The sequence below is a fragment of the Coregonus clupeaformis genome, chromosome 1, assembly GCF_020615455.1.
Source record: "Coregonus clupeaformis isolate EN_2021a chromosome 1, ASM2061545v1, whole genome shotgun sequence".
NCBI lineage: Eukaryota > Metazoa > Chordata > Actinopteri > Salmoniformes > Salmonidae > Coregonus > Coregonus clupeaformis.
This window is the reverse complement of record NC_059192.1, coordinates 50,764,873-50,791,221: the sequence shown is the minus strand read 5'-3', so window position 1 is coordinate 50,791,221 and position 26,349 is coordinate 50,764,873. Positions and strand designations below refer to the sequence as shown.

General features: G+C 41.7%; 2 protein-coding genes and 1 long non-coding RNA gene across 23 annotated transcripts in view; 1 reads left to right on the top strand and 2 right to left on the bottom strand.

Annotated features, from left to right (window-relative positions):
* Positions 1-14,925, bottom strand: part of LOC121570187 (baculoviral IAP repeat-containing protein 6-like) — a 141,888-nt gene extending 126,963 nt beyond the window's left edge. For all 20 annotated transcript variants that reach the window (XM_045221664.1, XM_045221675.1, XM_045221690.1 and 17 more), the window contains exons 1-2: positions 14,505-14,925; positions 6,747-6,928 (exon numbers count right to left, since the gene is read on the bottom strand). In XM_045221664.1, coding sequence (XP_045077599.1) covers positions 6,747-6,928; positions 14,505-14,715 — 393 coding nt within the window. In that variant the 5' untranslated portion in view covers positions 14,716-14,925. The remainder of the gene's footprint in view (positions 1-6,746; positions 6,929-14,504) is intronic.
* An 859-nt stretch (positions 14,926-15,784) lies between these two features.
* Positions 15,785-18,988, bottom strand: LOC121570164 (protein YIPF4). Of its 2 annotated transcripts, none has more exons than XM_041881667.2 (6): positions 18,649-18,988; positions 17,894-18,047; positions 17,576-17,747; positions 17,354-17,431; positions 17,057-17,170; positions 15,785-16,830 (listed from the first exon to the last, which is right to left on the bottom strand). In XM_041881667.2, the coding sequence occupies exons 1-6, from the start codon at positions 18,731-18,733 to the stop codon at positions 16,693-16,695; spliced, it is 741 nt and encodes a 246-aa protein (XP_041737601.1). In that variant the 5' UTR covers positions 18,734-18,988; the 3' UTR covers positions 15,785-16,692. The 2 variants fall into 2 exon arrangements, with proteins under 2 accessions (XP_041737601.1, XP_041737606.1); XM_041881672.1 differs by having other exon boundaries at positions 18,779-18,988.
* A 136-nt stretch (positions 18,989-19,124) lies between these two features.
* Positions 19,125-20,148, top strand: LOC121570178. Its single transcript, XR_006001440.1, has 3 exons — positions 19,125-19,204; positions 19,393-19,440; positions 19,859-20,148. It is a non-coding gene; the product is annotated as an uncharacterized LOC121570178 (long non-coding RNA).
* The last annotated feature ends 6,201 nt before the right edge of the window (positions 20,149-26,349 follow it).

Sequence of the window (26,349 nt, the reverse complement as noted above, 5' to 3'; positions counted from 1 at the left end):
GACCATATCAATAAAGAAGAAAACATGTTCTTATAATATATAATAAACTATGTAATTTAGCAGACTTTTTATCCAAAGCAACTTACAGTCCTGCGAGCATACATAGTATGGTTCACCAAACCCATGGTTCAGTATGTACTGTGGTTTTGGGTTCACGGTTCGGTTACAGTACAGCGGAAAATGAAATTCCAACAGTTACTGTAGTTCATTTATTTATTTGAAAAATACGCTAAATTAAAAAGCACTCCATTTGTGTCCCAAGTCCAGTTTCTGTGACATCACTCAAAGTTCCTGGCATTGTTTGTTGTGACAGGTATTGTTATGTTGGGCCTCAAGTTGAGGTCTAAAAATGTGTACCCGTTCCGAAATGGACCTGGGGCTTTCCCACACGGACATATATGCATAAATAAATTGTTCAATATCAATACCTGTTCAGAACGGACAACCAGTTCCGTATAGACGTGGTCGGATCCGAGTGAGGGAAGCAGCAGAAAATTCAATTTTTAAGCTATTTTATTAAATCGCAGCTGATACAGCATGGGGGAGAACAGGCGGAGGAGGAGCCTTGCGGTGTGTACTGTGAGCCAGTGAAACGTGAGTGAGGAGAGAGGGAGCAGTGTTGCCAATTTAGCGACTTTGTCGCTATATTTAGCGAGTATTCATACCCCTCTAGCAACACATTTTCAAAATAGCGACTAGCAACAAATCTAGCAACCTTTTCTGGTGTTATTGGAGACTCTGACGTGAAAGCACGTATCGTTCTTACTCTTCTCAACGAGCAGCGGGTGCTGCCTTGGGCCCCACCCGGGCCCCACCCCCGTCCCAAAGCACTCACAGGCAGCCCAGTCCTCGCGCAGCAGTCCCTCCCAGCTGCAGTCAGAGCAGCAGATGTTCACCCCTCTGCGTCCAGACTGCAAATGAATCGCGCATGCGGGAAGCATGCAAATAAAAAATTATAAAAAATAACTCCGCCAGAGTGTCTCTTTTGGGTCACTTTTGCCGGTCCCAAGCCCGGATAAAGGAGGGTTGGAATTGTGACATAAAAAAAACAAGAATCGAAAGAAGAAAGTTCATTTGTAGTTCTAAACATATTTAGGGTGTTTTTTACTCACTTTTGTCACTCCCACAAAGTTATTCCTCTCTCCTACAGCGTCCATCACAATTACATGGCCAATTATGCAAATTTTAATTCCATCTTCGATTGATTAGATAATCTACTAACTTGCTTTGCCACAGACGGAGGCTCTGTGACTTTGATTACTTGTGATTGGCCGACAACAAGCTACACGCGCCACTCTGCAATGGCTATTCTCATTGAGCAGTGGAGAACACGCTATTAACTTCTTATCCACAGCTCTGTCCATCACCATTGTAATCGACCGTGAAGCCAAAATGTTCCCAAACTGGAGATTTAAACGATGATTGAAGATCCTCCAATTCTGGCTTTTCGATCACACCACTCGCCATCTACAGAGTTCCCAGCTGCACCTCACAAACGGATAGTTTGAAATCTGCCAGTTAAGATGACAATTTTGATTGCTAACAACATGTGCTTAGGCTGTAGTTGTTTTAATGGAATAGCCACAAAAAAAACATTCTGCTTAGATTTACTGACGAGGCAATGGCATACAACACAGCGTAGGCATAGCCTATAGGCCTAGTGTTTTATTTATTTTTAAATATATTTTTGTTATTATTCATTCAGGTTCACAGTGCGGACCGAACCGAGGTCCCCATACTGAACGATTCGGTAAAAATACATGTACTGTTACAGCCCTAGTCACTACCCTGGCGTTACAAGCACCATGCTCTACCAAATGAGCTACAAAGGACCACCTACAAACTGAGCTACAAAGGTCTTGGCTGTGAGGTACAACTAATCCTGTAATATAGGCAGTTTGTGCTCAGATCTATTAACCGCCTGCCGGTGGTGATGATTAAAACAGCATCAGTCTCTCAGAGGAATGAGGGGGAAAGGTCTCTCTGAATACATTGGCCTGCCTACTGCCTGTGAGCAAACCACACCAGATAGCCGGTAATGATTTAAAGCAAAAAAATGTTAGACATGTGGCACATAAACAGCCAAAGGTCATAAAGCAAAGTAAGCCTTGCTTTGAAACCAACGAGATTGCAACAGTCAAGGGTTACAACAATCTGGCTAAACTTGCTATGACTTGATGGGGTGGTACAACAAGAAGCTGTTTAAATAAATACAAAATAATTAAAAGAAGTCAGTGTCTAATCAGGCACTGAAAATATGCATTTCCAAATTCAATTTCCAGTGTGTAGCCTAAAAAACTAAATATTCACCAACAACTTAGTAGCCTACACTCACCGGCCAGTTAATTAGGTACACCCATCTAGTACCGGGTCGGACACCACTTTGCCTCCAGAACAGTCTGAATTATTCGGGGAATGTTCCACAGGGATGATGGTCTATGCTGACACAGTTGCTGCATATTGGATGGTGGTACATTCATGCTCGGTAAACCCTAGACACTGTTGTGCATGAAAAGCTCAGGAGGGCGGCGGTTTCTGAAATACTGGATTTGGCACGACTGGCACCAACGATCATATCACGCTCAAAGTCGCTAAGGTCACTCGTTTTGCCCATTCTAAATGTTAAATCGAACACTAACGGAATGCCTCGATGCCTGTCTGCCTGCTTTATATTGCAAGCCACGGCCACGTGACTCACCATCTGTAGGAGCGATCCATTTTTGTGAACGGGGTGGCGCACCTAATAAATTCTACAATTACAATGCATTGGCAACTCAGCAATATAAACCCTAAAGCAGGGATCATCAACTAGATTCAGCCACTGGTCGATGTTTTCTTGAGAGGATGGTCGGGTGGGCCGGAACAGAATTACAAATTATTTGTAGACTGCAAATTGACCGCAAGAAGCCCAAACATATAATATTTGACTAAAACAATCATTTCAAACCTTGCTTACATTTCTATACGATCTCTCTATAATAATGCTTGGGAATACTTGGGAACAGATTTCCAAAATTAAAATCACGGAGCTGATTTCCTTGTGTTTTTACAGTCTTATGTCCAACAAAGACAGAAAAAATGGCAAATAAAACTACACGCCAGTTGGGGAACCCTGCACTAAGGCTTTCTCTGAAATAAGGTTGGGTGATGTCAACCTTTGTCCTATCATGATTATGTACCCATAAAACATTGTGATATACGATGCTATCGCCCCTATTGGCCACCCTCTTAGAACTTTTCATTTAATAAAAATACAAAAATCTCTGCAAAAACAGTTGGCTATTGAGGGAAATCTAATGCAGCTGGACGAATCATAACGAAGGATAATGTTAAACCTGGGTAAAGGCTAATTGCGGGCAGAGTAATTGCAGGCAATAGCAAATATTTTCTAATATTCCTTTCTGGTGGAGCAGAACAGGTGTGTGTGGCACGTACATGATGGAGCAGTAACTGATGAGGAACGGGCTGTCTACCATAGTGAGCTAGGTTCTAGGACTTCATCATGGGCTGGACAAAAGCAGTCTACAGTCTTCATAACTGGATAATAATTGCTTGATTTGAATTCTAAAATAATAAAGCTGTGATTAAGAATAGCCTATGCCTAGGCTATAGACTTTCATTCTGGTTATTTTTAAAGCCACAACAACTTTAGGATAACACCTTTGCATGCTAGAATATTTGTTCAATAAGCTACTGTTTATAATTTTAACTTATCTTAAACCTTTTATGATAGGATTAGTAGGAGGATAGGTTATTGGCCATTTGGTTTTCAACCTCACATGGAGGGATTTCTCGGCCCGCATGGATAATTTCCTTCATAATAAGCTTAAACTTGTAATTAGATTTTTCTATAGGCTATTGATATTGAATGTTCACTCATTATTAGTCCTCTGGCTACCTTACTTTTTTAGTCTATTCAAATAACTTTGAGATGGAACTCCGTTACATTCATTGTTTGATCGGGAGAAAGCCATGCATAAAACGATGAAGCATAGCCGTCAGTCATATTGATATCCTATCGAATGAAGAGAGAAGTGAATAGCATATGATTTTTTAAACAGCTAGACAACATAGTTAAGGAGTGTCCGTTATAAAAAATAAAATAAAAGGTTTAAACTATAGCCTAATGCCCATGCATCCGACAGAGAAACAATATTTTCTGACTGGACATTTTGCAGTGCTTTGGAGGATTTCTCTGCTCCGTCTGGCCTACATTATTCTCTTGCGTTCTGTTTGTTATAGAACAGATTTATTGAAATAGGCTATAGCAAATAGGAATAGGCAAATTATCCAGAATGTCACTGGTGTGCTGCAACTCAGCTTTTTACTGCATGGCGCCAGTCAAGTTGAAATAGGCTAAACCATCGTCTGTCACATCACAATGTCGTCACCATCGACGATGGTCAATTATCGTCGATAAACGATGCTATTGTAATATTGCCCAACCCTACTATGAAATTATAATTGCAGTCTGTGCATCCCTTTCAGGAAAAGGTTGGAATACCACAATGGGGCCAATTGCAATTGTCTGTAGGCTATATTGACTAATTAGAGGGGGAAATGCTCTGTTCAAATAGATCAATTTAGAAAGTTAAAGTGTAACCAGGTGCTACAAACGCCACAGGCAAGAGATAAAGGACATGAAACAAGGATGAGCACCATCATGAGCACCACTTTCTAAATACAACTAATCTTCTCCTTTCCCCCTTCTGATAACCAGGTGGCGAATCGCATCTCTGCATGTCTGGCAGACATATCAGTATGGATGACGGATCACCACCTCAAGCTGAACCTTGGCAAGACGGAGCTGCTCTTCCTCCCGGGGAAGGACTGCCAGTTCCATGATCTCGCCATCACGGTTGACAACTCCGTTGTGTCCTCCTCCCAGAGTGCGAAGAGCCTTGGCGTGACCCTGGACAACACCCTGTCGTTCTCCGCTAACATCAAGGCGGTGACCCGATCCTGTAGGTTCATGCTCTACAACATTCGGAGAGTACGACCCTGCCTTACACAGGAAGCGGCACAGGTCCTAATCCAGGCACTTGTCATCTCCCGTCTGGATTACTGCAACTCGCTGTTGGCTGGGCTCCCTGCCTGTGCCATTAAACCCCTACAACTCATCCAGAATGCCGCAGCCCGTCTGGTGTTCAACCTTCCCAAGTTCTCTCACGTCACCCCGCTCCTCCGCACACTCCACTGGCTTCCAGTTGAAGCTCGCATCTGTTACAAGACCATGGAGCTTGCCTATGGAGCTGTGAGGGGAACGGCACCTCCGTACCTTCAGGCTCTGATCAGTCCCTACACCCAAACGAGGGCATTGCGTTCATCCACCTCTGGCCTGCTGGCTCCCCTTCCTCTGCGGAAGCATAGTTCCCGCTCAGCCCAGTCAAAACTGTTCGCTGCTCTGGCACCCCAATGGTGGAACAAGCTCCCTCACGACGCCAGGACAGCAGAGTCACTCACCACCTTCCGGAGACATTTGAAACCCCACCTCTTTAAGGAATACCTGGGATAGGATAAAGTAATCCTTCTACCCCCCAAAAAAAAAAAATAACAATTGTAAAGTGGTTATGCCACTGGCTATAAGGTATAAGGAATTTGTAAGTCGCTCTGGATAAGAGCATCTGCTAAATGACGTAAATGTAAATCATTAATCATTTCAGGGGCGTAATGGATCAATTGCCATCTTTATTTGAACGCGTAGATCACATTTTTCACCAAGTATGAGGCATTTGCACAGGCCAAGCATTGTCATACTTATTCAGACATAAATTAATGGGAGTGGTGGATTCTCCACAGTTAGCATGTGCGCTCGCTCACGGTGGACCAGTCTTTCTACATTACTAAGCAGGCCTGTCGACGGGTTTGTGTGATCTTGTAGCTAGGTAGACAATGCTTGCAGTAGTGGGACATATTTAAAATGATCAAAATCTGTCTCCTAACTTGCACTCACAACAGTAACAATTAGGGCTGTGACAAAACTAGGATCGTAATATTTTTTCCATGACGAAAATGAAAACATTTTTACATTTACATTTACAGTCATTTAGCAGACGCTCTTATCCAGAGCGACTTACAGGAGCAATTAGGGTTAAGTGCCTTGCTCAAGGGCACATCGACAGATTTTTCACCTAGTCGGCTCGGGGATTAGAACCAGCGACCTTTCGGTTACTGGCACAACGCTCTTACCCACTAAGCTACCTGCCTAACTAAGCTACCTGCCTAACTCTTACCCACTAAGCTACCTTACCCACTAAGCAGACCTAACTCTTAACAAACTGCTGTATGTACAATAGTGTGCTATGGCTTGGAAAATAAATACATTTGACTCTGGATAACAACAAAGTTCTTAATCTTAACATAATGCAGTAGGGCTGTTTTCCTAAAGACGTTAAATCCGCTTTGTGTTTTGTTTTCTTGCCACGATCCTAACGAGTATTGTGATACTAGCATCGTCGCGGCCCTATTAAAAATGTATTAAGAAATAGATACATTATTTTTTTTAATGTTTTTAATAATGTAAGATGACAATCAGCCAAAGTAGCACGTTAACTGTTTGAGCATTGACAATTGTTGTTCATTGTGTGTGGTACTGTAAGACAATTGTTTAAGATAATATGAAGGTTAGTGATTCTGTCAATGGGTTTAAAAGCTGTCTTCGTCAAGTCACAAATGTGACTTTGCCAACTTTTGCAAGTGCTCTGTGCGAGTGCATTGTGTGTCGTGTCGGTGGCTGACTCTCTTACCTCTGTAACGGGCAGCTCTAGCTGGACCATGTCCTCTGGTTTGGCCACGGGGGCCTGCAGGGCTGTGTCCAGCAGCAGGATGCCGTTCAAGTCCTTTCTGCAGCCCACTGCGTAGTCATCCACGAAGAGGACCTTGTCTACCGCAGGGAAGTACTGACACCTTACACGGCCTCCAGGTTTTGCTAGGAAACACAAACATCAGGGTATTAGAGTGGTGTAGCTTCTGAGACATAGCATTGACTGGACTTTTGTTGTCAGATCGTAAGTCCATCATTTAAGTCCATCATATTAATCAGATAAAACAGACTAAATCTTTTAAGTTAGTCTTTGAAACATTGATGAGCTGAACTTGCATGTTGCGGTTACAATCGACGCATGAAAATGGAAAGCCTATTAACATTTGACAAAACGTGTGTTTTCTATTGGGTAGCATTATTATTACTGTAATGTTAGCTACTCACAATGAATTCCCCCCCCAAAAAAACAACCCTAAAGCCTTTTGTAGCATTTACTATGTTATTACCACTTCATTCTGTGCTGTAATGTAAAATGCTAATTCAACCTGGTTCAAGTTACTCCCCATTGCCATTACTCTGGGAAATAAGGATGAACAATAGGCTACATACAGTGCATTCTGAAAATATCCACAACCCTTGACTTTTTCCACTTTGTTACCTTTCAGCCCTATTCTAAAAATATCAATATATTACTTTTTTTAACGTCCTCAATTTACACACACCCTAAAAATGCAAAAACAGTTTTTTAAAATTGCAAATGTATATTCAAACAAATGGAAATATCACATTTACACAAATATTCAGACCCTTTACTCAATACTTTGTTGAAGCACCTTTGGCAGTGATTACAACCTCAAGTCTTCTTGGGTACGACGCTACAAGCTTGGCACACCTGTATTTGTGGAGTTTCTCCCATTCTTCTCTTCAGATCCTCTCAAGCTCTGTCAGGTTGGATGGGGAGCGTCGCTGCACAGCTATTTTTAGGTCTCTCCAGAGATGTTCGGGCTCTGGCTGGGCCACTCAAGCACATTCAGAGACTTGTCCTGAAGCCACTCCTGCGTTGTCTTGGCTGTGTGCTTAGGGTAGTTGTCCTGTTGGAAGGTGAACCTTAGCCCCAGTCTGAGGTCCTGAGCGCTCTGGAGCAGGTTTTCATCAAGGATCTCTGTACTTTGCTCCGTTCATCTTTCCCTCGATCCTGACTAGTCTCCCAGTCCCTGCCGCTGAAAAACATCCACACAACATGATGCTGCCACCACCATGCTTCACCGTAGGGATGGTGCCAGGTTTCCTCCAGACGTGACGCTTGGCATTCAGGTGGGCAGTCATGTGCCTTTTACTGAAGAGTGGCTTCCGTCTGGCCACTCTACCATAAAGGCCTGATTGGTGGAGTGATGCAGAGATGGTTGTCCTTCTGGAAGGTTCTCCCATCTCCACAGAGGAACTCTGGAGCTCTGTCAGTGACTGTTGGGTTCTTGGTCACCTCCCTGACCAAGGCCCTTCTCCCCCGATTGCTCAGTTTGGCCGGGCGGCCAGCTCTCGGAAGATTCTTGGTGGTTGCAAACCTCTTCCATTTAAGAATGACGGAGGCCACTGTTCTTGGGAACCTTCTATGCTGTAGAAATATTTTGGTACCCTTCCCCAGATCTGTGCCTTGACACAATCCTGTCTCAGAGCTCTATGGACAATTCCTTCGACCTCATGGCTTGGTTTTTGCTCTGCCATGCACTGTCAACTGTGGGACTTTATATAGACAGGTGTGCCTTTCTAAATCATGTCCAATCAATTGAATTTACCACAGGTGGACTGCAATAAAGTTGTAGAAACATCTCAAGGATGATCAATGGAAACAGGATGCACCTGAGCTCAATTTCAAGTCTCATAGCAAAGGGTCTGAATATTATGTAAATAAGGTATATGTTTTTAACCATGTTTTCACTTTGTCATTATGGGGTAGTGTGTAGATTGATGAGGATTCTTTTATTTTATTCATTTTAGAATAAGCCTGTAATGTAACAAATGTGGAAAAAGTCAACTGTCTGAATACTTTCCGAATGTACTGTATAGGATTAAGTGGCCATACTAACAGAAAGCCCAAGCATTGTATTTTACACACAATGAATCGGTGGATTATGGCAGATGAGCGCACTTGTCTTACACTAATACAGTATTCACTCAAGCCATATGATCCAAAGTCAAGATATACATTTTTGAATGTAGTTGACTGTCATCTGAGATTCTGTCCTCTGCCAAGGAGCAGTCCTCAGAGGACAAGCAACATGATCAACATGTTGCCTACAATTCCAATTCACCTGTAGTGCGTAAGAAATGCTGCAGTGTCAGCCACTAAAGAGAAGAGGCTGTCAAAGACCTGGACCAGGAAAAGGGCCTCCCTTGTGCCCGGAGTCTAATTGTTAATTTTGAGCCAATTAGCAGTACAAGGAATAAAATAAATGGACAAGACTGAAGATTGTTCCTGCCAGTGGTGCATAATTTGCCAAAATATAGGTTGGAGGCAAAACGCACTGTAGTAACGGTAATGGATGACGATATGACCTTTAGGGTCACCTAGATGAAAATTGGGCTGTTAAGGTTAGATTAATCAACTTTCGCAATGGAATTCATCATCACATACTAATTATCCTCACTGCAAATAAATACTATATAGGCCTAGTATTCCTCCGCATGCACCCACCACCCCAAAACTGTGTGGCACTTCAAGATTCTAAGTGAGACAACCTGCCTTCCTAAATAGTCTGTATAAAAACAATTCCTCATCCTTGCATGTGATCTTTGACCTCGAGTCAAAGAGTAATACAGATTTTGGCCTTAGACTTTGTAGGAAGCTTTAAGTCTGTGACAAAGTGATATTCTCAGAAACTCAATCTGTTTGTTGGTTCAGTTAATCTCCACTGTTGACATTAAGGCAATTCCCAGAATCAATGTTAAAGGGATACTTCGAGATTTTGGCAATGATGCCTTTTATCTACTTCCCCAGAGTCAGATTTTCAACATTTTTGCATTGCTTTGACGTTCGGTATCAGGAAAATCAGTAGATAAACCACCAAAAAATGTGTTAAATGTGTAGCGTGATTCTTTTTGTTGTGATGCGCCTGGTTTGTGAAGACTACGTCAAATGTATCGTACGGCAATGTAATGATGCAACGTGTGCACGCGCCATTAGTGTGCCACATTCAAAATGCATAGAAACTAAGAAATAAAACTCATGGTGACGAAAGGTGGAAAGATGGATTTGCTGAAGGTAGAACCTCCTCTGCAAGTCATTTTACAGCAGATTCCACATTGACGAAAACACTAAAAGCCATGAAAGGGTAAAGTACTTCAGTTCAGCAAATAGGTTCAGTTGATAGCTACTACTGTAGTAAGTTCACTCAAGTGTGCCACCTTGTGGATTGGCTGCAACACTATGTAAAAAATAAGTCTAAATACTTTTACTACATTATTACATTTACATTTTTAGTCATTTAGCAGACGCTCTTATCCAGAGCGACTTACAGTTAGTGAATACATATATTTTTTTTTATACTGGCCCCCCGTGGGAAACGAACCCACAACCCTGGCGTTGCAAAAGCCATGCTCTATCAACTGAGCTACATCCCCGCCGGCCATTCCCTCCCCTACCCTGGACGACGCTGGGCCAATTGTGCGCCGCCCATGAGTCTCCCGGTCGCGGCCGGCTGCGACAGAGCCTGGATTCGAACCAGGATCTCTAGTGGCACAGTTAGCACTGCGATGCAGTGCCTTAGACCACTGCGCCACTCAGGAGACATTATTGATTTACTTTGTTATCAATTAAGGCCAGGCACCACACCCTAATTTAGTATTTTTTGCTCTAGATTGCAGGAAAGGGCAGTTACAGGTCTTCAAAAACATACAAATCTCTGTGTCCAAAGGGGGTCACTGCCCATCATACTCTGCAGCACCACCACCTTGTTAAAAAATCCTGGGGAGAAGGGAATCAAAATACACCCAGATGTTTGTCCTCAGGATGGTGGGAGGAGCTATAGGAAGACGGGCTCATTGTATTGGCTGGAATGGAATAAATTGACCAGTATCAAACACAAACATATGGCAACCACATTTTTGACTCTGTTCCATTTATGCCATTCCAGCCATTACAATGACTACGTTTAAATGCACACTAATAATTTGATTTTAAACTAATTATGGCAGGAGGCAGATTATGCAATAGTCATGTAAACACTTTACCTTAATTTGCATACGGTAAAAATCGAAGTAAGCATGTGCCGATTAAAACACCTGGTTTTCTGAGCAATCTTTTGAATTATTAGGACATGTAAACACCTTAAATCGGCGTTCCAGTGGTGTATTTGACGAGCGAGGCTCCCTCTTTAGCGCAAGTGAAGTAAGTTCGTAACAACTGAACGTATGCATCTTGGAAGTAGTTCGCATTTGTAAAGTATTCAGACCCCTTCACCTTTCCCACATTTTGTTACGTTACAGCCTTATTTTAAAATGGATAACATTTTCTTTTTGTACTCAATCTACACACAATACCCCATATTGACAAAGCAAAAACAGGTTATAATTTTTGGAATAAAAAACAAAAAAAACAATGTAATACCTTCTTTACATAAGTATTCAGACCCTTTGCTATGAGACTCAAAATGGAGCTCAGGTGCATCCTGTTTCTATTGATCATCCTTGAGATGTTTATACAACTTGGAGTCCACCTGTGGTCAATTCAATTGGACATGATTTGGAAAGGCACATGCCTGTCTATATAAGATCCCACAGTTGACAGTGCATGTCAGAGCAAAAACCAAGCCATGAGGTCGAAGGAATTGTCCGTAGAGCTCCGAGACAGGATTGTGTCGAAGCACAGATCTGGGGAAGGGTAGCAAAACATTTCTGCAGCATTGACGGTCCCCAAGAACACAGTGGCCTGAGTTCCTCTGTGGAGATGGGAGAACCTTCCAGAAGGACAACTATCTCTGCAGCACCCCACCAATCAGGCCTTTATGGTAGAGTGGCCAGACAGAAGCCACTCCTTAGTAAAAGGCACATGACAGCCCGCTTGGACTTAACCAAAAGGCACCCAAAGTACTCAGACCATGAGAAACAAGATTCTCTGGTCAGATTTTTTTACATTTTAGTCATTTAGCAGACGCTCTTATCCAGAGCGACTTACAGTTAGTGAGTGCATACATTTTTTAAATATTTTTTTTTCCATACTGGCCCCCTGTGGGAATCGAACCCACAACCCTGGCATTGCAAACGCCATGCTCTACCAACTGAGCTACATCCCTTCCGGCCATTCCCTCCCCTACCCTGGATGACGCTGGGCCAATTGTGCGCCGCCCCATGGGTCTCCCGGTCGCGGCCGGCTACGACAGAGCCTGGATTCGAACCAGGATCTCTAGTGGCACAGCTAGCACTGCGATGCAGTGCCTTAGACCACTGCGCCACTCGGGAGGCCAAGATTGAACTCTTTGGCATGAATGCCAAGCCTCACGTCTGGAGGAAACCTGGCACCATCCCTACGGTGAAGCATGGTGGTAGCAGCATCATGATGTGCGGATGTTTTTCAGCGGCAGGGACTGGGAGACTAGTCAAGATCGAGGGAAAGATGAACGGAGCAAAGTACAGGGAGATCCTTAATGAAAACCTGCTTCAGAGTGCTCAGGACCTCAGACTGGGGCCAAGGTTCACCTTCCAACAGGACAAAGACCCTAAGCACACAGCCAAGACAAAGCAGGAGTGGCTTCGGGACAAGTCTTTGTATGTCCTTGAGTGGCCCAGCCAGAGCCCGGACTTGAACCCGATGGAATATCTCTGTACAGCGTCATACCCAAGAAGACGTGAGGCTGTAATCCCTGCCAAAGGCGCTTCAACAAAGTACTGAGTAAAGGGTTCGAATACTTATGTAAATGTGATCAGGTTTTTATTTGTAATAAATGTGCAAAAAATTTAAAACACCTGTTTTTGCTTTGTCCTTATGGGGTATTGTGTAGATTGATGATGGAAGAAAACTAATCAATTTTAGAATGAAGTTGTAACATAACAAAATGAGTGAAAAGTCAAGGGGTCTGAATACTTTCTGAATGCACTGTACAAACTTTATGTCCCAACTCAGAATTAAATATGCTTCCCAAAAATAACATGTCTGCTGTGGTAGCACGTTTATTTTGATTGGCGATTTTCTGCATTCATCAGAGTGCCTGATTTAAGTGTCCATGTAAACAGGCTTATTAGGGAAATCGTTAATCTTGCAGAGCATGACGATACACAATCGCATTGTTGTGTGCATGTAACCATACTCACTAATTGCATTATTGTGTGCATGTAATGCAGTGTTAACCAAACTCTGTCCTCGGGACCCCAAGGGGTGCACGTTCCGATTTTTGCCCTAACACTACACAGCTGATTCAAGTAATTTTAAGGTCAGCTGTGTAGTGCTAGGGCAAAACCCGTCATCCCATAGCTCCTCCCACCAGCCTCTGGATTCAATGTAGCTACAGACGGGGGTCACGTTGAAGAACAAACACCAATGTTTTCTATTGTTTGGCATCGTCAAAATATAAATTGTCACAAACACTAAAGCCAAGCATATTCACTATTGTCAACCATTTTCCTCCCAAAATGTTACAGCTACAACACTAACTTAACGTTATTAGCTAACGTTAGATTGCCAACAGGCATTGCATACTCGCTCGTTCTGCGTAGTAGGAATAGCAACACATTTCATAACCTTTCTAGCCAAGTACCTAACTAGATCAATAGTATACAATAAACTACCTAGCTATTACTAACAAGCTTGCTAACATTTACTGCGACATGTATGCGCGGTGCCGGTGTTCACCGATTAATTGACATCTTAGCTAGCAAGCTAGCTAACGTTATTAGCTATGTAGCCAACTAACGTTAACCAACTAACGAATGTGACTTCACCGGGGTAACGTTAGCTCGCTAACGTTAGTTAATTGAAACGGCACATTGTAAGTAATGTGACTGAATTAGTCCTCAAACACTTTCTTTACAGATAGCTATCTAACTCCGTTAGCTAGCCAGCCGTCACACAATGGGCACATTTTGCTTCCTTGGCCCAACACAGCCAACGAAACGTTAGCTCACTAATGTTAGCTAGCTAGGCGGAGTCGTGTCATCACAATTAGCTAGGTAGCTACCACTGACTACAATCTAGCTAGGTAACTAACATGAACTAGTGACATGTTACCTACCCCATTCATAGAGGCTAACTATCTAAGAAAGTTGTTAAGTGTCATAATAGCTAACTAATTAGGCACATTAACGATTGATTGAATGTTGACACGAAACGTTATACAACATTAGCGTGTTCGCTAGCTTAGCCAGTTAGTTCATGGTCCGAGAGCTGTTTTCATAACAAATCGCTAGTTAGCTAACGTTGACATTAGCTAGTTAGTTAGCAAAACGTATTGACAGCATGACTAGTCTAAGACATGTAACTAGCTAACTATGTTAGCTAGTTAGCTACTTAGGTATTCAAGTTATTTTTATAGGAATCGGATAACAAAAAAATATTTGTTTAGCAAGTGATTCACGATAAATTCTAACGTTTACGTTTAGTTTGCTACCTAATTTAGCCCAAGTCAACCCCCACAGCAGGCCCAAGGTAACGTTACATTGTTGACCAGTGTCGTTTCATCTGATTGTTCTGACAATCACCTGATTGTTAGATACCTAGCTAAAACAGTTAGCTAGTTCCTTGGCCCTGACTTACCATGCAAGGCCGAGGCCTGGAGAATGGCCCCTGAAGTGCCGTCGATTACTTTTATACTGCCCCGGCTAGTAACCGCCAGGATAGCGTTAAGGGCCGGGTGGTAGGAAAGGCTCCGCAGGCCCTCCTCGTCACAACGAAGGCAACCGTCTCTCAGTACAATCCAGTCTGAGGAGTTGGACGAGCAGGAGCCCGGCGAGGCCGCGGCCGCCATCTTTCTTTATTTTCCCCGTTCCCTTCTATCTGTTTTTAGGAAGCTCCGTTTATACGAGTAAGATTAATAATTGTAAAAGCTTAATCCCAAACTACCGCTCCTCTACTACTGCTGACTCTCCTTCTGCGGCTTCTGTTCCCCCGCCGATTACCGCAGCAGTAGCTATTCACCATCAGTACTGAGAAAGCTACGAGCGTTGCACTCAGATGAACGTCAGGTGAACGGAACTAGCGTAGTGCTTGGCCATGACGCGATACCCAGAGCGAGCACTGCGATGTTGACGTTCTTCAGTTGACTCCAGACGGAGAACCTCTTTGGATGACATCTTGTTTTGTGAATGTTATGATTTCCCCACTGTAAATGGTGTTTGTTGTGACTCCCACTGATAATATAAATTACTAGCTATGTGAGTTATATATGTAATTATGACTATTTTCTTTTTGATACAGCCCTTTCCTGATGTTGGGATATACAGTAGATCCCCATCCAAGACACCCGAATAATAAACCCTAAAAGTAATCGGCAAGTGGTCCCTATAACATACCGCGCGACAGCAAGCGAACGAACGCCCCCCTACTGTACAGATCAACAATCCGTCTGGTGAGTTTTAGCACCCCACCAAGACACCTTTTATCATTTGTAAAGCACTTGAAGACGGACGCCCAATAACACAGAAATTGGCTTTACCGCATTACTGTAAAACCAATGCACATTTCCGTTCATCCTCTACCCCTAGTATACTTTAATTTACGTATTTCTGATACCCAATTTCAGATGTACTCTGCGATAACGATTAAGGTCAAATTGGCACATTTCAACAACAAATTAACAGTATTTGTTCTAAAAGCTTATTATATACAATGTGTCAACCGAACACACTAACATAATATCAAAAAATGTTTTTAATTGTGTTTACAGCTAATAATTCGTATTCTATTTACTGTAAATTCCACATTACTTATTTGAACCCCCTGCCAATAGTCTTTAATTGTTATGGTAAATCCTACATAAAAGCTTGGGTGTGAAATTGAGTTTTTTACAGGCATGCAGATTAATGATATAACAACACTTTACATATGAGAGGGAATGTATTTTAAAATATCTAGTACAGTACAACAGTTATATGGACAATTATGTTGATATCTTTTAACCCCCCCACTGTGAATTACTTATAAATATCACTATTGTTCCAGGTCTAATTATTTTCCACAATTGTATCACATGTTCATGAACATGTACACCTCTACAACACATTAAGCTATATACAGTAGGTATACATACAATCGATACAAACATGTTGTCGGAAAATATACATCAGTTCAATAAAAGATTATTAAACAACTGTATAAAACAACTAATGAAAGGCACCCAACTTTAGTAGACTTTTATTTCACTCAAACTGCCCATCTACTGGCCTACACAGGCTGAAATTCATAAGTTAAGATAGAAGGTTTGTAAAAGATGAATAAAATGACAACTAAATAATGCATAACAGTATGTTAAACCCACTACCTTAGAAAATAATGGTGGAACTTCAGTTAGGGGTTGACGTCTTTCTTAAACCCTTGGTTCTAATTGAGCATATTTGCACTGTATTTGGCAACACCTTCCTCTATGGAATAAACGCATTAACAAAAATCTATGTGTCCCCCATATGATTACCAAAACCATATTTCACGCCTTGATTAAATAATTACAGTCCTCTTATGATGCTAATGCAAACCAGGGATCTAATTACAATTAAATCTGAATGCAGCGCTTAGACCATACTCTACTGCTTTTTATTGAGCAAAGAGGTAAGGGGCACATTTAAATACACTGACGTAACATATATCCTTATATCCCCACAGTCTAGGATTGTAAACAGAGTTAAAAGAAGAAGGAGAAAATGACGTTTAAAAAATGAATCCTTGTGTGTCTTTTCACAGTGCTTTGTGTCAGTCTCCAACCAAAGTGCCACAGTAGCCATTTGTCCAATCAGACCCCAGTATATAGTGACAGGAAGTAGATGTACAAAAGGAAAATAGGGTATATGAGAAGAGGCTTCTTGGTTTTGAATTCATTCCCAACGAGCAGAGAAGCAGCACTGTAAGCAGCCCAGAATACACCAAAAAGCTGAAAAATGAAAGACAGTTATTAACAACTAATAAACACTCATATCTGATTTAAAAGTGTACATTTGTATTATCAACAAAACAAAACAAATCAAATGCAGAAATGTACAAAAGCTTTGAATATGTTAGTGTATGTTAAATCAAATGTGCAATGCTGAATTACAGAGAGTAACTTGTGAGGAAAATGTGAGAGAATAAATGTTGATTATCTTTGCTCATATGCTCACCTTTATTAGTGTAGAAACAACATCAAAACCCCCAATGACCAAAAGCAATGGAGCTATAACGATGAGCGGGAGTAGAGAGTATCCAATCACTCCAAGGACTTGTCCATACGAAACCTATCCGATACAGAACAATGCAAGTCAGTGTTTCACAGCATGCCACATCCTTCATGTTGTAATAGGAAGCATATTCACATCGAAAGAGGCATGTACAGTATCAAGTAAGATAAATGTACTACTCATCAAGACTAGGAATATGAATTATTTGAGCTAAAAAAGGTACATTTTGGTGGATCTTACCTCACCACCGAGAACACGAGCCAGCAGAAAGATTGTTAAAGATCCGAATATCCAAATGGTAATTATCCAAGACACGACCTTAGGAAATAAAATAATGCAATGAATAATTAAAACACGACTTTCAAGCTGAAAATTGTGACATGGCACCAAAGTCTCTAAAAAACAAAATATTTTGGTGTGATCTTAAGACTAGAAAATTCACAGCTTGTCCTGCCGCCTCACCCTGAACTGTCCGTAGATGGAGATCATGGAGAACAGGAGCACTACAGCCAGAGGACCCCAGAAGTCAGGGTTGTCCCTCACAACCTGCCGGTTGAAGCCCAAGGAGGGCATTGGCATCAGCACACAGCGGATCTTGTAGTAGATGTCTTTCAGGTCGATGTCCAGCTCCTCCCTAATCATACAAGCATATGAGACAGAACAGGAGCATCGTGAGATATCAGCACATTTAAATTTGCAGTGATGGACAAATCAAATGTTAGTGTCATTTTAATATCAATGTGCATGGACAAAGAATGGGTTTCTTGAAAAGGTCCTTACAGAAGAGGTTTGTTGTCTTCTGGGTCATCCTCGTCTACTTCCAGTAGCCAGCCATAGCCTCGTTTCCTCAGGAATGTGGTTGCATATGGGTCTTTTGCATTGTCGCAGCCCATGTTCAATTTAACATCTGGGGCATCAATAGTACCGCTTAGATCTGTAGGGAATTTAATGTAAACGACTATTGGTTCACATAACATGCATTGAAATTAAGTCTTGTTGAACTGTACAGTATATGTTCAAGGTTTCCAAAACTGTATCACAATCAAGGCTACATTTTTTTCTAGATATAACGTTTTACGCTTGACCAAATCCCCTCAGTTAAACAAACAAAAAGGGACGTAGAATGCAGAAAATAATTCTCCCCCTGTTTGTCCCACTGTCTAAATGGCATTCAACTTTATGTACTCAATGATAAATACATGCAATTAGTCAAAATAGATAGTAGAGTGATGTATTAAGCTTATCTTCAGTAGAATAATATGTAGTTAGATAGCTGGATTTACTAGATTGCTAACGTTAGCTAGCTATATTGCTAACGTTAGCCTAGCCGTAGTAGCTGCAGAAAGCTGTCAAACTTCTCTGAACCACGGTAACGTAACTTGACAAAAACGACAACACTATGACTTAAGGTTAGCTAAATAGTTTAATTAAATGTCAAGCTAGCAGAATGACGTGTTGACAAATACGGTAGTTAGCTAGCAAACTAAAAATAATATGAAAGGCATATGACTGTTTTCACGGCCTGCTAACATTACCCTCTGCTTCAGTTGATGAGACGAATGTAAAATCTCCGTTGGTGGGAGAGAGCTGCATTGTTGATGTTGTGCCAACAACCTTCATGTCCTAAGAACTGACATTTAAATAGTGTTTCACTGAATAACTTGCCACAAGTAAATAGAACGTTGTCAATGACGGGGTTTCCCTAATTTGTCACGATTAATCCATCTTGTTGTTGAGGTATCGCTTGGTCCCACCCACGGAGGTCCGACAACACACACAGCCAGAGATATTGGTTACATCAGCCACAAAGTCAAAATTGGCAATTTCGTAAAAATGGATGAAAACAAAAATGTGCTATTTGGTCTTCGTTTAAGGTTAGGGTTAGTCATAAGATTAGCAATGTGGTTAAGGTTAGAGTTAGGTTTAAAATATGGTTTTAAGTTGTAGAAATAGGCGGGGTTTATTACTTTTTGGCTGTGGTAACTAGTGACGACCAGCGATATTAGAGAAAGGAGAAGGAAGTGCAAGGGAGGCTGGAAAAGACGACACATCAAATCCCAACACGGCAGCAGAAAAGCTCGCCATCTAGAGGTAGTTGGACTCCCGCCATCGATATCCAACATGACACCTTTGTCTCTATGCTGACATTTTGCTTGTTTGATTGCCTTGCGGAATGAATAACTACACTGCCTTTCAGGGGGGCTGATGATCAATGATACAGAGAAAGTCTGACATTACTTGATTACTGATTCCCCCCACTCTCTCTCTCTCGTTCACAGGACCATTCACACAGTCCAGTCACTCAGCCCTATCCAGAAGCTCTCAAGGTCCTACACTACTTCCTCCTACAACACCCTGTTGAGAAGCAATAAGCCTGGCCCCATGACTAAGTTTGCATATCTCTCTAACCCTGCTGTACCCTACCGTGCTGAGACAATCTGACTCTAGAACAGTATTACACCATTTTTAAATGGAATGCTCAACAGTGATTAATGATCTCTCTCTCTCTCTCTCTCTCTCTCTCTCTCTCTCTCTCTCTCTCTCTCTCTCTCTCTCTCTCTCTCTCTCTTTCTCATGTTGTGTGGTATTACCTATCGATGACACCTAGACACTTTCACATAGTTTTCCTCTGAATTGGTGTCCACATCAGGCTATTTACATGTTAATTGTGTGTTAGAATACTGCGTCCCTTTCACATAATTTGAATGATCCCTCCACTGCCACATGCTCTCTCTTTCTCTCCAGGATACATTAGTGGAAGTTGCTTTGCTGTTATGACCAATCCCACGCTACCAGACAACATCAAGGATTTTAAATGTTTACATTTGCTTCAAGTGTGTTTTTCTACTGAAAGTTGAGAGATGACACTTGTATGGAGTTCGACGTTTCAAAGGATAACTTGAAGCATAAAGCCCATTTTCCAGTTGGTTTTGGCTCAGTAAAACAAAGTAAAACACACCAATCCCTGTCCTAATTTCAACAATATGTACCAATGTGGTGTATCTGGTACTTCTTGTAGTAAATCAAGCTCATTTGTGCCCCTGGTCTAGAAACTCAGTCATATATTTAGATCTATTTTCAACTTCAGTACCAAAATGTTCTGGCTGCTCCCATAGGGTATAGTAATTACGAAAGTGTACAACACTGAAAGTAGGGCTTATGTATAAAAGCTCTCGTATGGTATTTGTCATTAGAATTTTGGTGGGCACTATGCTGGCCCAAAGGTTCCATGGCCACAATAAAGCTGGATTATGAATCAGAATGTCATGGGAATTTTGTACCACCATTTTTTTGACCAGGATAACAAAGGACACGCTGCCTGATGCCTGTGGATCTGCAGATAGATACAGAGAAGCTATTGGCTCAACACTCACCAGCCAATCGGTGTTGGCAACTCTGTGGTATTGGAAATGACGCCCTTCAGGTACTGAGCAAATGTCCAAATTAATGAAATGCCCTTAATTTGCATTGAGAATGTTGCTTTGATGGTTGTTATCAAAGGTACGAACGTAAGCGTCGTAATGTATTTAATTACAGCAGCAGTATTTTTAGGATCCAGCAGATGGCAGTAATCCACCTTCAATAATTGAGCAGCCCAAATTGGTAGGGGGAGGGAATGGCCGGCAGGGATGTAGCTCAGTTGATAGAGCATGGTGTTTGCAACGCCAGGGTTGTGGGTTCGATTCCCACGGGGGGCCAGTATAAAAAAATATGTATTCACTAACTGTAAGTTGCTCTGGATAAGAGTGTCTGCTAAATGACGTTAATGTAAATGTAAAGAGTATCTGGTTACCATGGAGACGGCCTGATTCACTGACTAAACCTCTCCTCAAAGAGATCGCTTTCATTTAGTGAGATAGCAAAATAGAACTTCTACAGTCAAGACAGGATAACCAAATTGCTTCAGAAGATAATAAACAATTTTTCTTGTAGTACATTTTTCTCAACTTGTTTATATTACATTCTAGTATGTCAAGCTAGCTTATAGAGTAGCTATAGCTAACTACCAGCTAGCTTTGTAGCCATGGATTGTGCACCTTCCATTGTTTAGCTAAGTAGCCAGAGCAGATGAAAGCAACATTCACCAACACAAATGCTGTTTACATTGATATCCATACTGAATGAAGGGGGAAATTCACCTTAAAATGTTTTGGGCAACTGACTTAAAGTTAAGGAAATGTTAAGGGAAAAGATAAGGGGGAAATTAAGTTAAGGTGTTTTATGCAACTGGGCCTTTCTCATGCTCAAAGCTGTATAAAACTCAATATTCTAAACTTGTTATTCATTGTTAGATCAACAGTGACTATCCACTAAAAGCCTTTCAATCATATCAACCATACTGCTGCAGATCTCCTATTTCCACCCACCCCTCCAACCTCTCTAGACCTACCAGATTGTACAGTCGTGGTCAAAAGATGAGAATGACACAAGTATTGGCCTTCACAAAGTTTGCTGCTTCAGTGTTTTTAGATATTTTTGTCAGATGGTACTATGGTATACTGAAGTATAATTACAAGCATTGCATAAGTGTCAAAGGCTTTTATTAACAATTACATTAAGATTATGCAAATAGTCAATATTTGCAGTGTTGACCCTTCTTTTTCAAGACCTCTGCAATCCGCCCTGGCATGCTGTCAATTAACTTCTGGGCCACATCCTGACTGATGGCAGTCCATTCTTGCATAATCAATGCTTGGAGTTTGTCAGAATTTGTGGGTTTTTGTTTGTCCACCCGCCTCTTGAGGATTGACCACAAGTTCTCAATGGGATTAAGGTCTGGGGAGTTTCCGGACCCAAAATGTCGATGTTTTGTTCCCCGAGCCACTTAGTTATCACTTTTGCCTTATGGCAAGGTGCTCCATCATGCTGGAAGAGGCATTGTTCGTCACCAAACTGTTCTTGGATGGTTGGGAGAAGTTGCTCTCGGAGGATGTGTTGGTACCATTCTTTATTCATGGCTGTGTTCTTAGGCAAAATTGTGCGTGAGCCCACTCCCTTGGCTGAGAAGCAACCCCACACATGAATGGTCTCAGGATGCTTTACTGTTGGCATGACACAGGACTGATGGTAGCGCTCACCTTGTCTTCTCCGGACAAGCTTTTTTCCGGATGCCCCAAACAATCGGAAAGGGGATTCATCAGAGATGACTTTACCCCAGTCCTCAGCTGTCCAATCCCTGTACCTTTTGCAGAATATCAGTCTGTCCCTAATGTTTTTCCTGGAGAGAAGTGGCTTCCTCGCTGCCCTTCTTGACACCAGGCCATCCTCCAAAAGTATTTGCCTCACTGTGCGTGCAGATGCACTCACACCTGCCTGCTGCCATTCCTGAGCAAGCTCTGCACTGGTGGTGCCCCGATCCCGCAGCTGAATCAACTTTAGGAGACGGTCCTGGCGCTTGCTGGACTTTCTTGGGTGCCCTGAAGCTTTCTTCACAACAATTGAACCTCTCTCCTTGAAGTTCTTGATGATCCGATAAATGGTTGATTTAGGTGCAATCTTACTAGCAGCAATATCCTTGCCTGTGAAGCCCTTTTTTTGCAAAGCAATGATGACGGCATGTGTTTCCTTGCAGGTAACCATGGTTAACAGAGGAAGAACAATGATTTCAAGCTTCCAGTCTGTTATTCTAACTCAATCAGCATGACAGAGTGATCTCCAACCTTGTCCTCGTCAACACTCTCACATGTGTTAATGAGAGAATCACTGACATTATGTCAGCTGGTCCTTTTGTGGCAGGGCTGAAATGCAGTGGAAATGTTCTTTTGGGATTAAGTTCATTTTCATGGCAAAGAGGGACTTTGCAATTAATTGCAATTCATCTGATCACTCTTCATAACATTCTGGAGTATATGCAAATTGTCATCATAAAAACCGAGGCAGCAGACTTTGTGAAAAATAATATTTGTGTCATTCTCAAAACGTTTGACCACGACTGTAGACCAACTAGACAGCTAACTACACTATAGACCTTAGAGACCAATTACATTATAGATCCAGACAAATGTTTCCATTTCAAACTCCTCAGGGATTTAAACCTTGGTCTAAAAATACATTTCAAATATTTTCTTACACATACTGAGCAGCAAAGAGTCATGGTCAATGTCCTTATTGAACTCCAAACTTGACTCATTAGAGACTTGGTGGATTAAAACCTGACTGAAAGCTTTGTTCATTTACTTAGTTAATTCACTAATGAAACCAAGTGCATTACTGCACTGAAGTATGACTTCACAAGAACTTCAGAGGATCTGTATCATCTGGGATGTAACTTGTAATGGTTCATTTGTAATTGTTCTGATGTTTGAGATATCTGAAGTTTTATGTTTGGTACATTTGCTCATTCATGCCACTTATTTATCAGGCAAAGGAATTCCAAATCTTCTGGTCCAAAGTAGGTGGAAGAATATAATTTCTGAATAGCTACTGCCAGGATCCATGTTGTCTCTGGTTTTGAATCTGAATTTGAATGCATCTGAGAAGTTGAATTTATGAAACTTTGGTAAATGTGAAAAAATACACAGACAATGAATGCAATATTTTCCATTTTAAAATGTAATGCAATATTTATTAAATTCAGTTTCAAATCATAAAATACAAGTTCAATTTATGAAGTCAATTATTCAATTTTTCAATGAAACATAAACAAATATTAAATTAAAATTCAATATCCTAATACAAATTCAAAATTATCAAATTAAAATAAAAATTATGTTGGCATTGAAATCGCCCCATACATTACCTATTTAGCTAGTTAGGCCCAGTTATAGCTTAGTTGCTAACTTGGCAAAGGTACATTCATTTGGTCTTTAACCAAGCTAGCTATCTATTAGTTTATCTCCAGTCTAGTTTCACCGTAAAGTTTTGTCAAATTCTCTCTCCCCCTGTCATTGAACATAGCAAGCAGCAGTCCTGAATGTTAAAGTGGCATCAGCAGAGGAAAAATGGGGATCCCTGGACTGTTGCAGTTCCTCAAAGATGCCTCAGAGCCCATCAGTGTATGTGATGTACTGTATGAACTTTGTGGACATGCTGTTGTCTTTTGGTGTGAAGCCCATCTTGGTGTTTGATGGCTGCAATCTGCCTTCAAAACATGAGGTGGACAAAGCTCACAGAGAGTAAATGTGTGCAAACCTGTAATTTGCTGGAAAGTTAAGATGGTAATGAAAATGAGTTAGGCCTAGATGGTATTTACTGTAATGTGTTGTCTCCTTTAATGAAATAAAATGGCTCCCTGTACACGGCTATTCAGTTTCTTCAAAAGAACAATAGTAAATGTTTTTAGCAAAAAGGTGAGACCTGACTTCTGTCTTCCAGGCGCCGTCAGGCAAATCTGCAGAAAGGCAAGCAGCTCCTATGTGAGGGAAAGGTTTCAGATGCCAGAGACTGCTTTACCTGCAGTGTTAACGTCACCCCTTCCATGGCCCATGATGTCAACAAGGCAAGGTTTTTCAAACCTGCTAAAACAGTTTTTTCTATTTTTCACTGAAACCTATGCTGCATTAATATCTTGAATGAAGCTTATCTGTATGCTGGTTTTGTGCATTGGTTTAGTCTGTCTGGATCAGTCAAACTCAGGTTATATGTTTTGTGTTGCAATGCTTCATGTTTATGATTGCAAATTGGTGACTTAAAATGTTTTATTCAACTGAAATAATGTTATCTTCTCTCTTCTAGGCTGTGAGGACCAGAAGAGTGGACTATGTGGTAGCCCAGTATGAAAATGACGCCTAGCTGGTCTTCATTAACGAGGCTGGCATTGCACAGGCTGTCATCAATGACGACTCAGACTAACTGGCATTTGGCTGCAAAAAAGTACAGTATTACGTCCATAAAGATGGTGCTCACTGTAATTTCTGTAATGCATTTGTCAAAATCAATCATCCGGCTTCAATGGACATTTAGATTATGGTAATGACCAGGGAGATTGAGCTCTTATTGTGTTCTGCTTGTCATATCTCTCAGGTGATCCTAAAGATGGACAAAGAGGGGAACGGTCTAGAGGTTGATCAGAACCACTTGAGCGGTGCCGCTCTCTGGGTGACGTCTTCACCGAGGAGAAGTTCCGCTGCATGTGTATTCTCTCTGGCTGTGACTATCTGGCCTCACTCTATGGGATTGGCTTGGGCAAAGCCTGTAAACTGCTGAGGATGACAAACAATCCTGACATCCTTAAGGTAAGCTTAAATGACAATTGGTAGTTGAACTTGCACAGTGGTGTAAATTAAACTATAATTAAATAACTAAAATGGCCCCTCTAACTTGTTTATGCACTTTCAGGTGATGAGTAGGGCGGCAGGTAGCTTAGTGGGTAAGAGCGTTGTGCCAGTAACCGAAAGGTCGCTGGTTCTAATCCCCGAGCCGACTAGGTGAAAAATCTGTCGATGTGCCCTTAAGCAAGGCACTTAACCCTAATTGCTCATGTAAGTCGCTCTGGATAAGAGCGTCTGCTAAATGACGTAGATGTAAAAATGAGTAAGATGGTCTAGTACCTGAAAATGAACGTGGTTGTGCCAGATGAGCACATTGAGGGCTTTATTAAGGCCAAAAACACCTTCCTCTACCAGCTGGCTGGCCGGTATCCTTTCACTCAATGGCAGCCCTGACTCCTGCTCTATACCTGTTGAAATTAGTAGCTAAATAGAAAGTAAGTGGAGGGCCTCCCGAGTGGGGCAGCGGTTTAAGGCACTGTATTGCAGTGCTTGAGGTGTCACTACAGACCCGGGTTCGATCCCAGGCTGTGTCACAACCTGCCATGGCCAGGAGTCCCATAGGGTGGCGCACAATTGGCCAGTGAGATGACATTCCCTCTTTATCTATGCATTGTAGGCAGGCCCACATTATTTTAGCCATGCAGGCAGTTGTGTAAAGTAGTTTTTTACTTAAGTACTTTACTTTACTTTTTATATTTCTGTCGACTTTTACTTTTACTCTACTACATAAAAAAGTAATTTTACTCCGATAGATTTCCCCTGACACCTTCATTACTCGCTACAAAATCAAATCAATTTGAAGCAGAAAAAAACGAATCATTTTTGGAAAAAGATGGAAGCAACATCCGCGAGTGTCACACTCTGGCTCCGGGACTGTGTGTTAGAGCTAGGGTGTATTTCATTTGGTGGTGTTGGGTTGGGTGAGTTTCATTTGTTTTGTGTCTAGGTGTGATTGGTCTATGACTCCCAATCGGAGGTAACGAGTGTCAGCTGTCGGCTCGTTATCTCTGATTGGGAGCCATATAT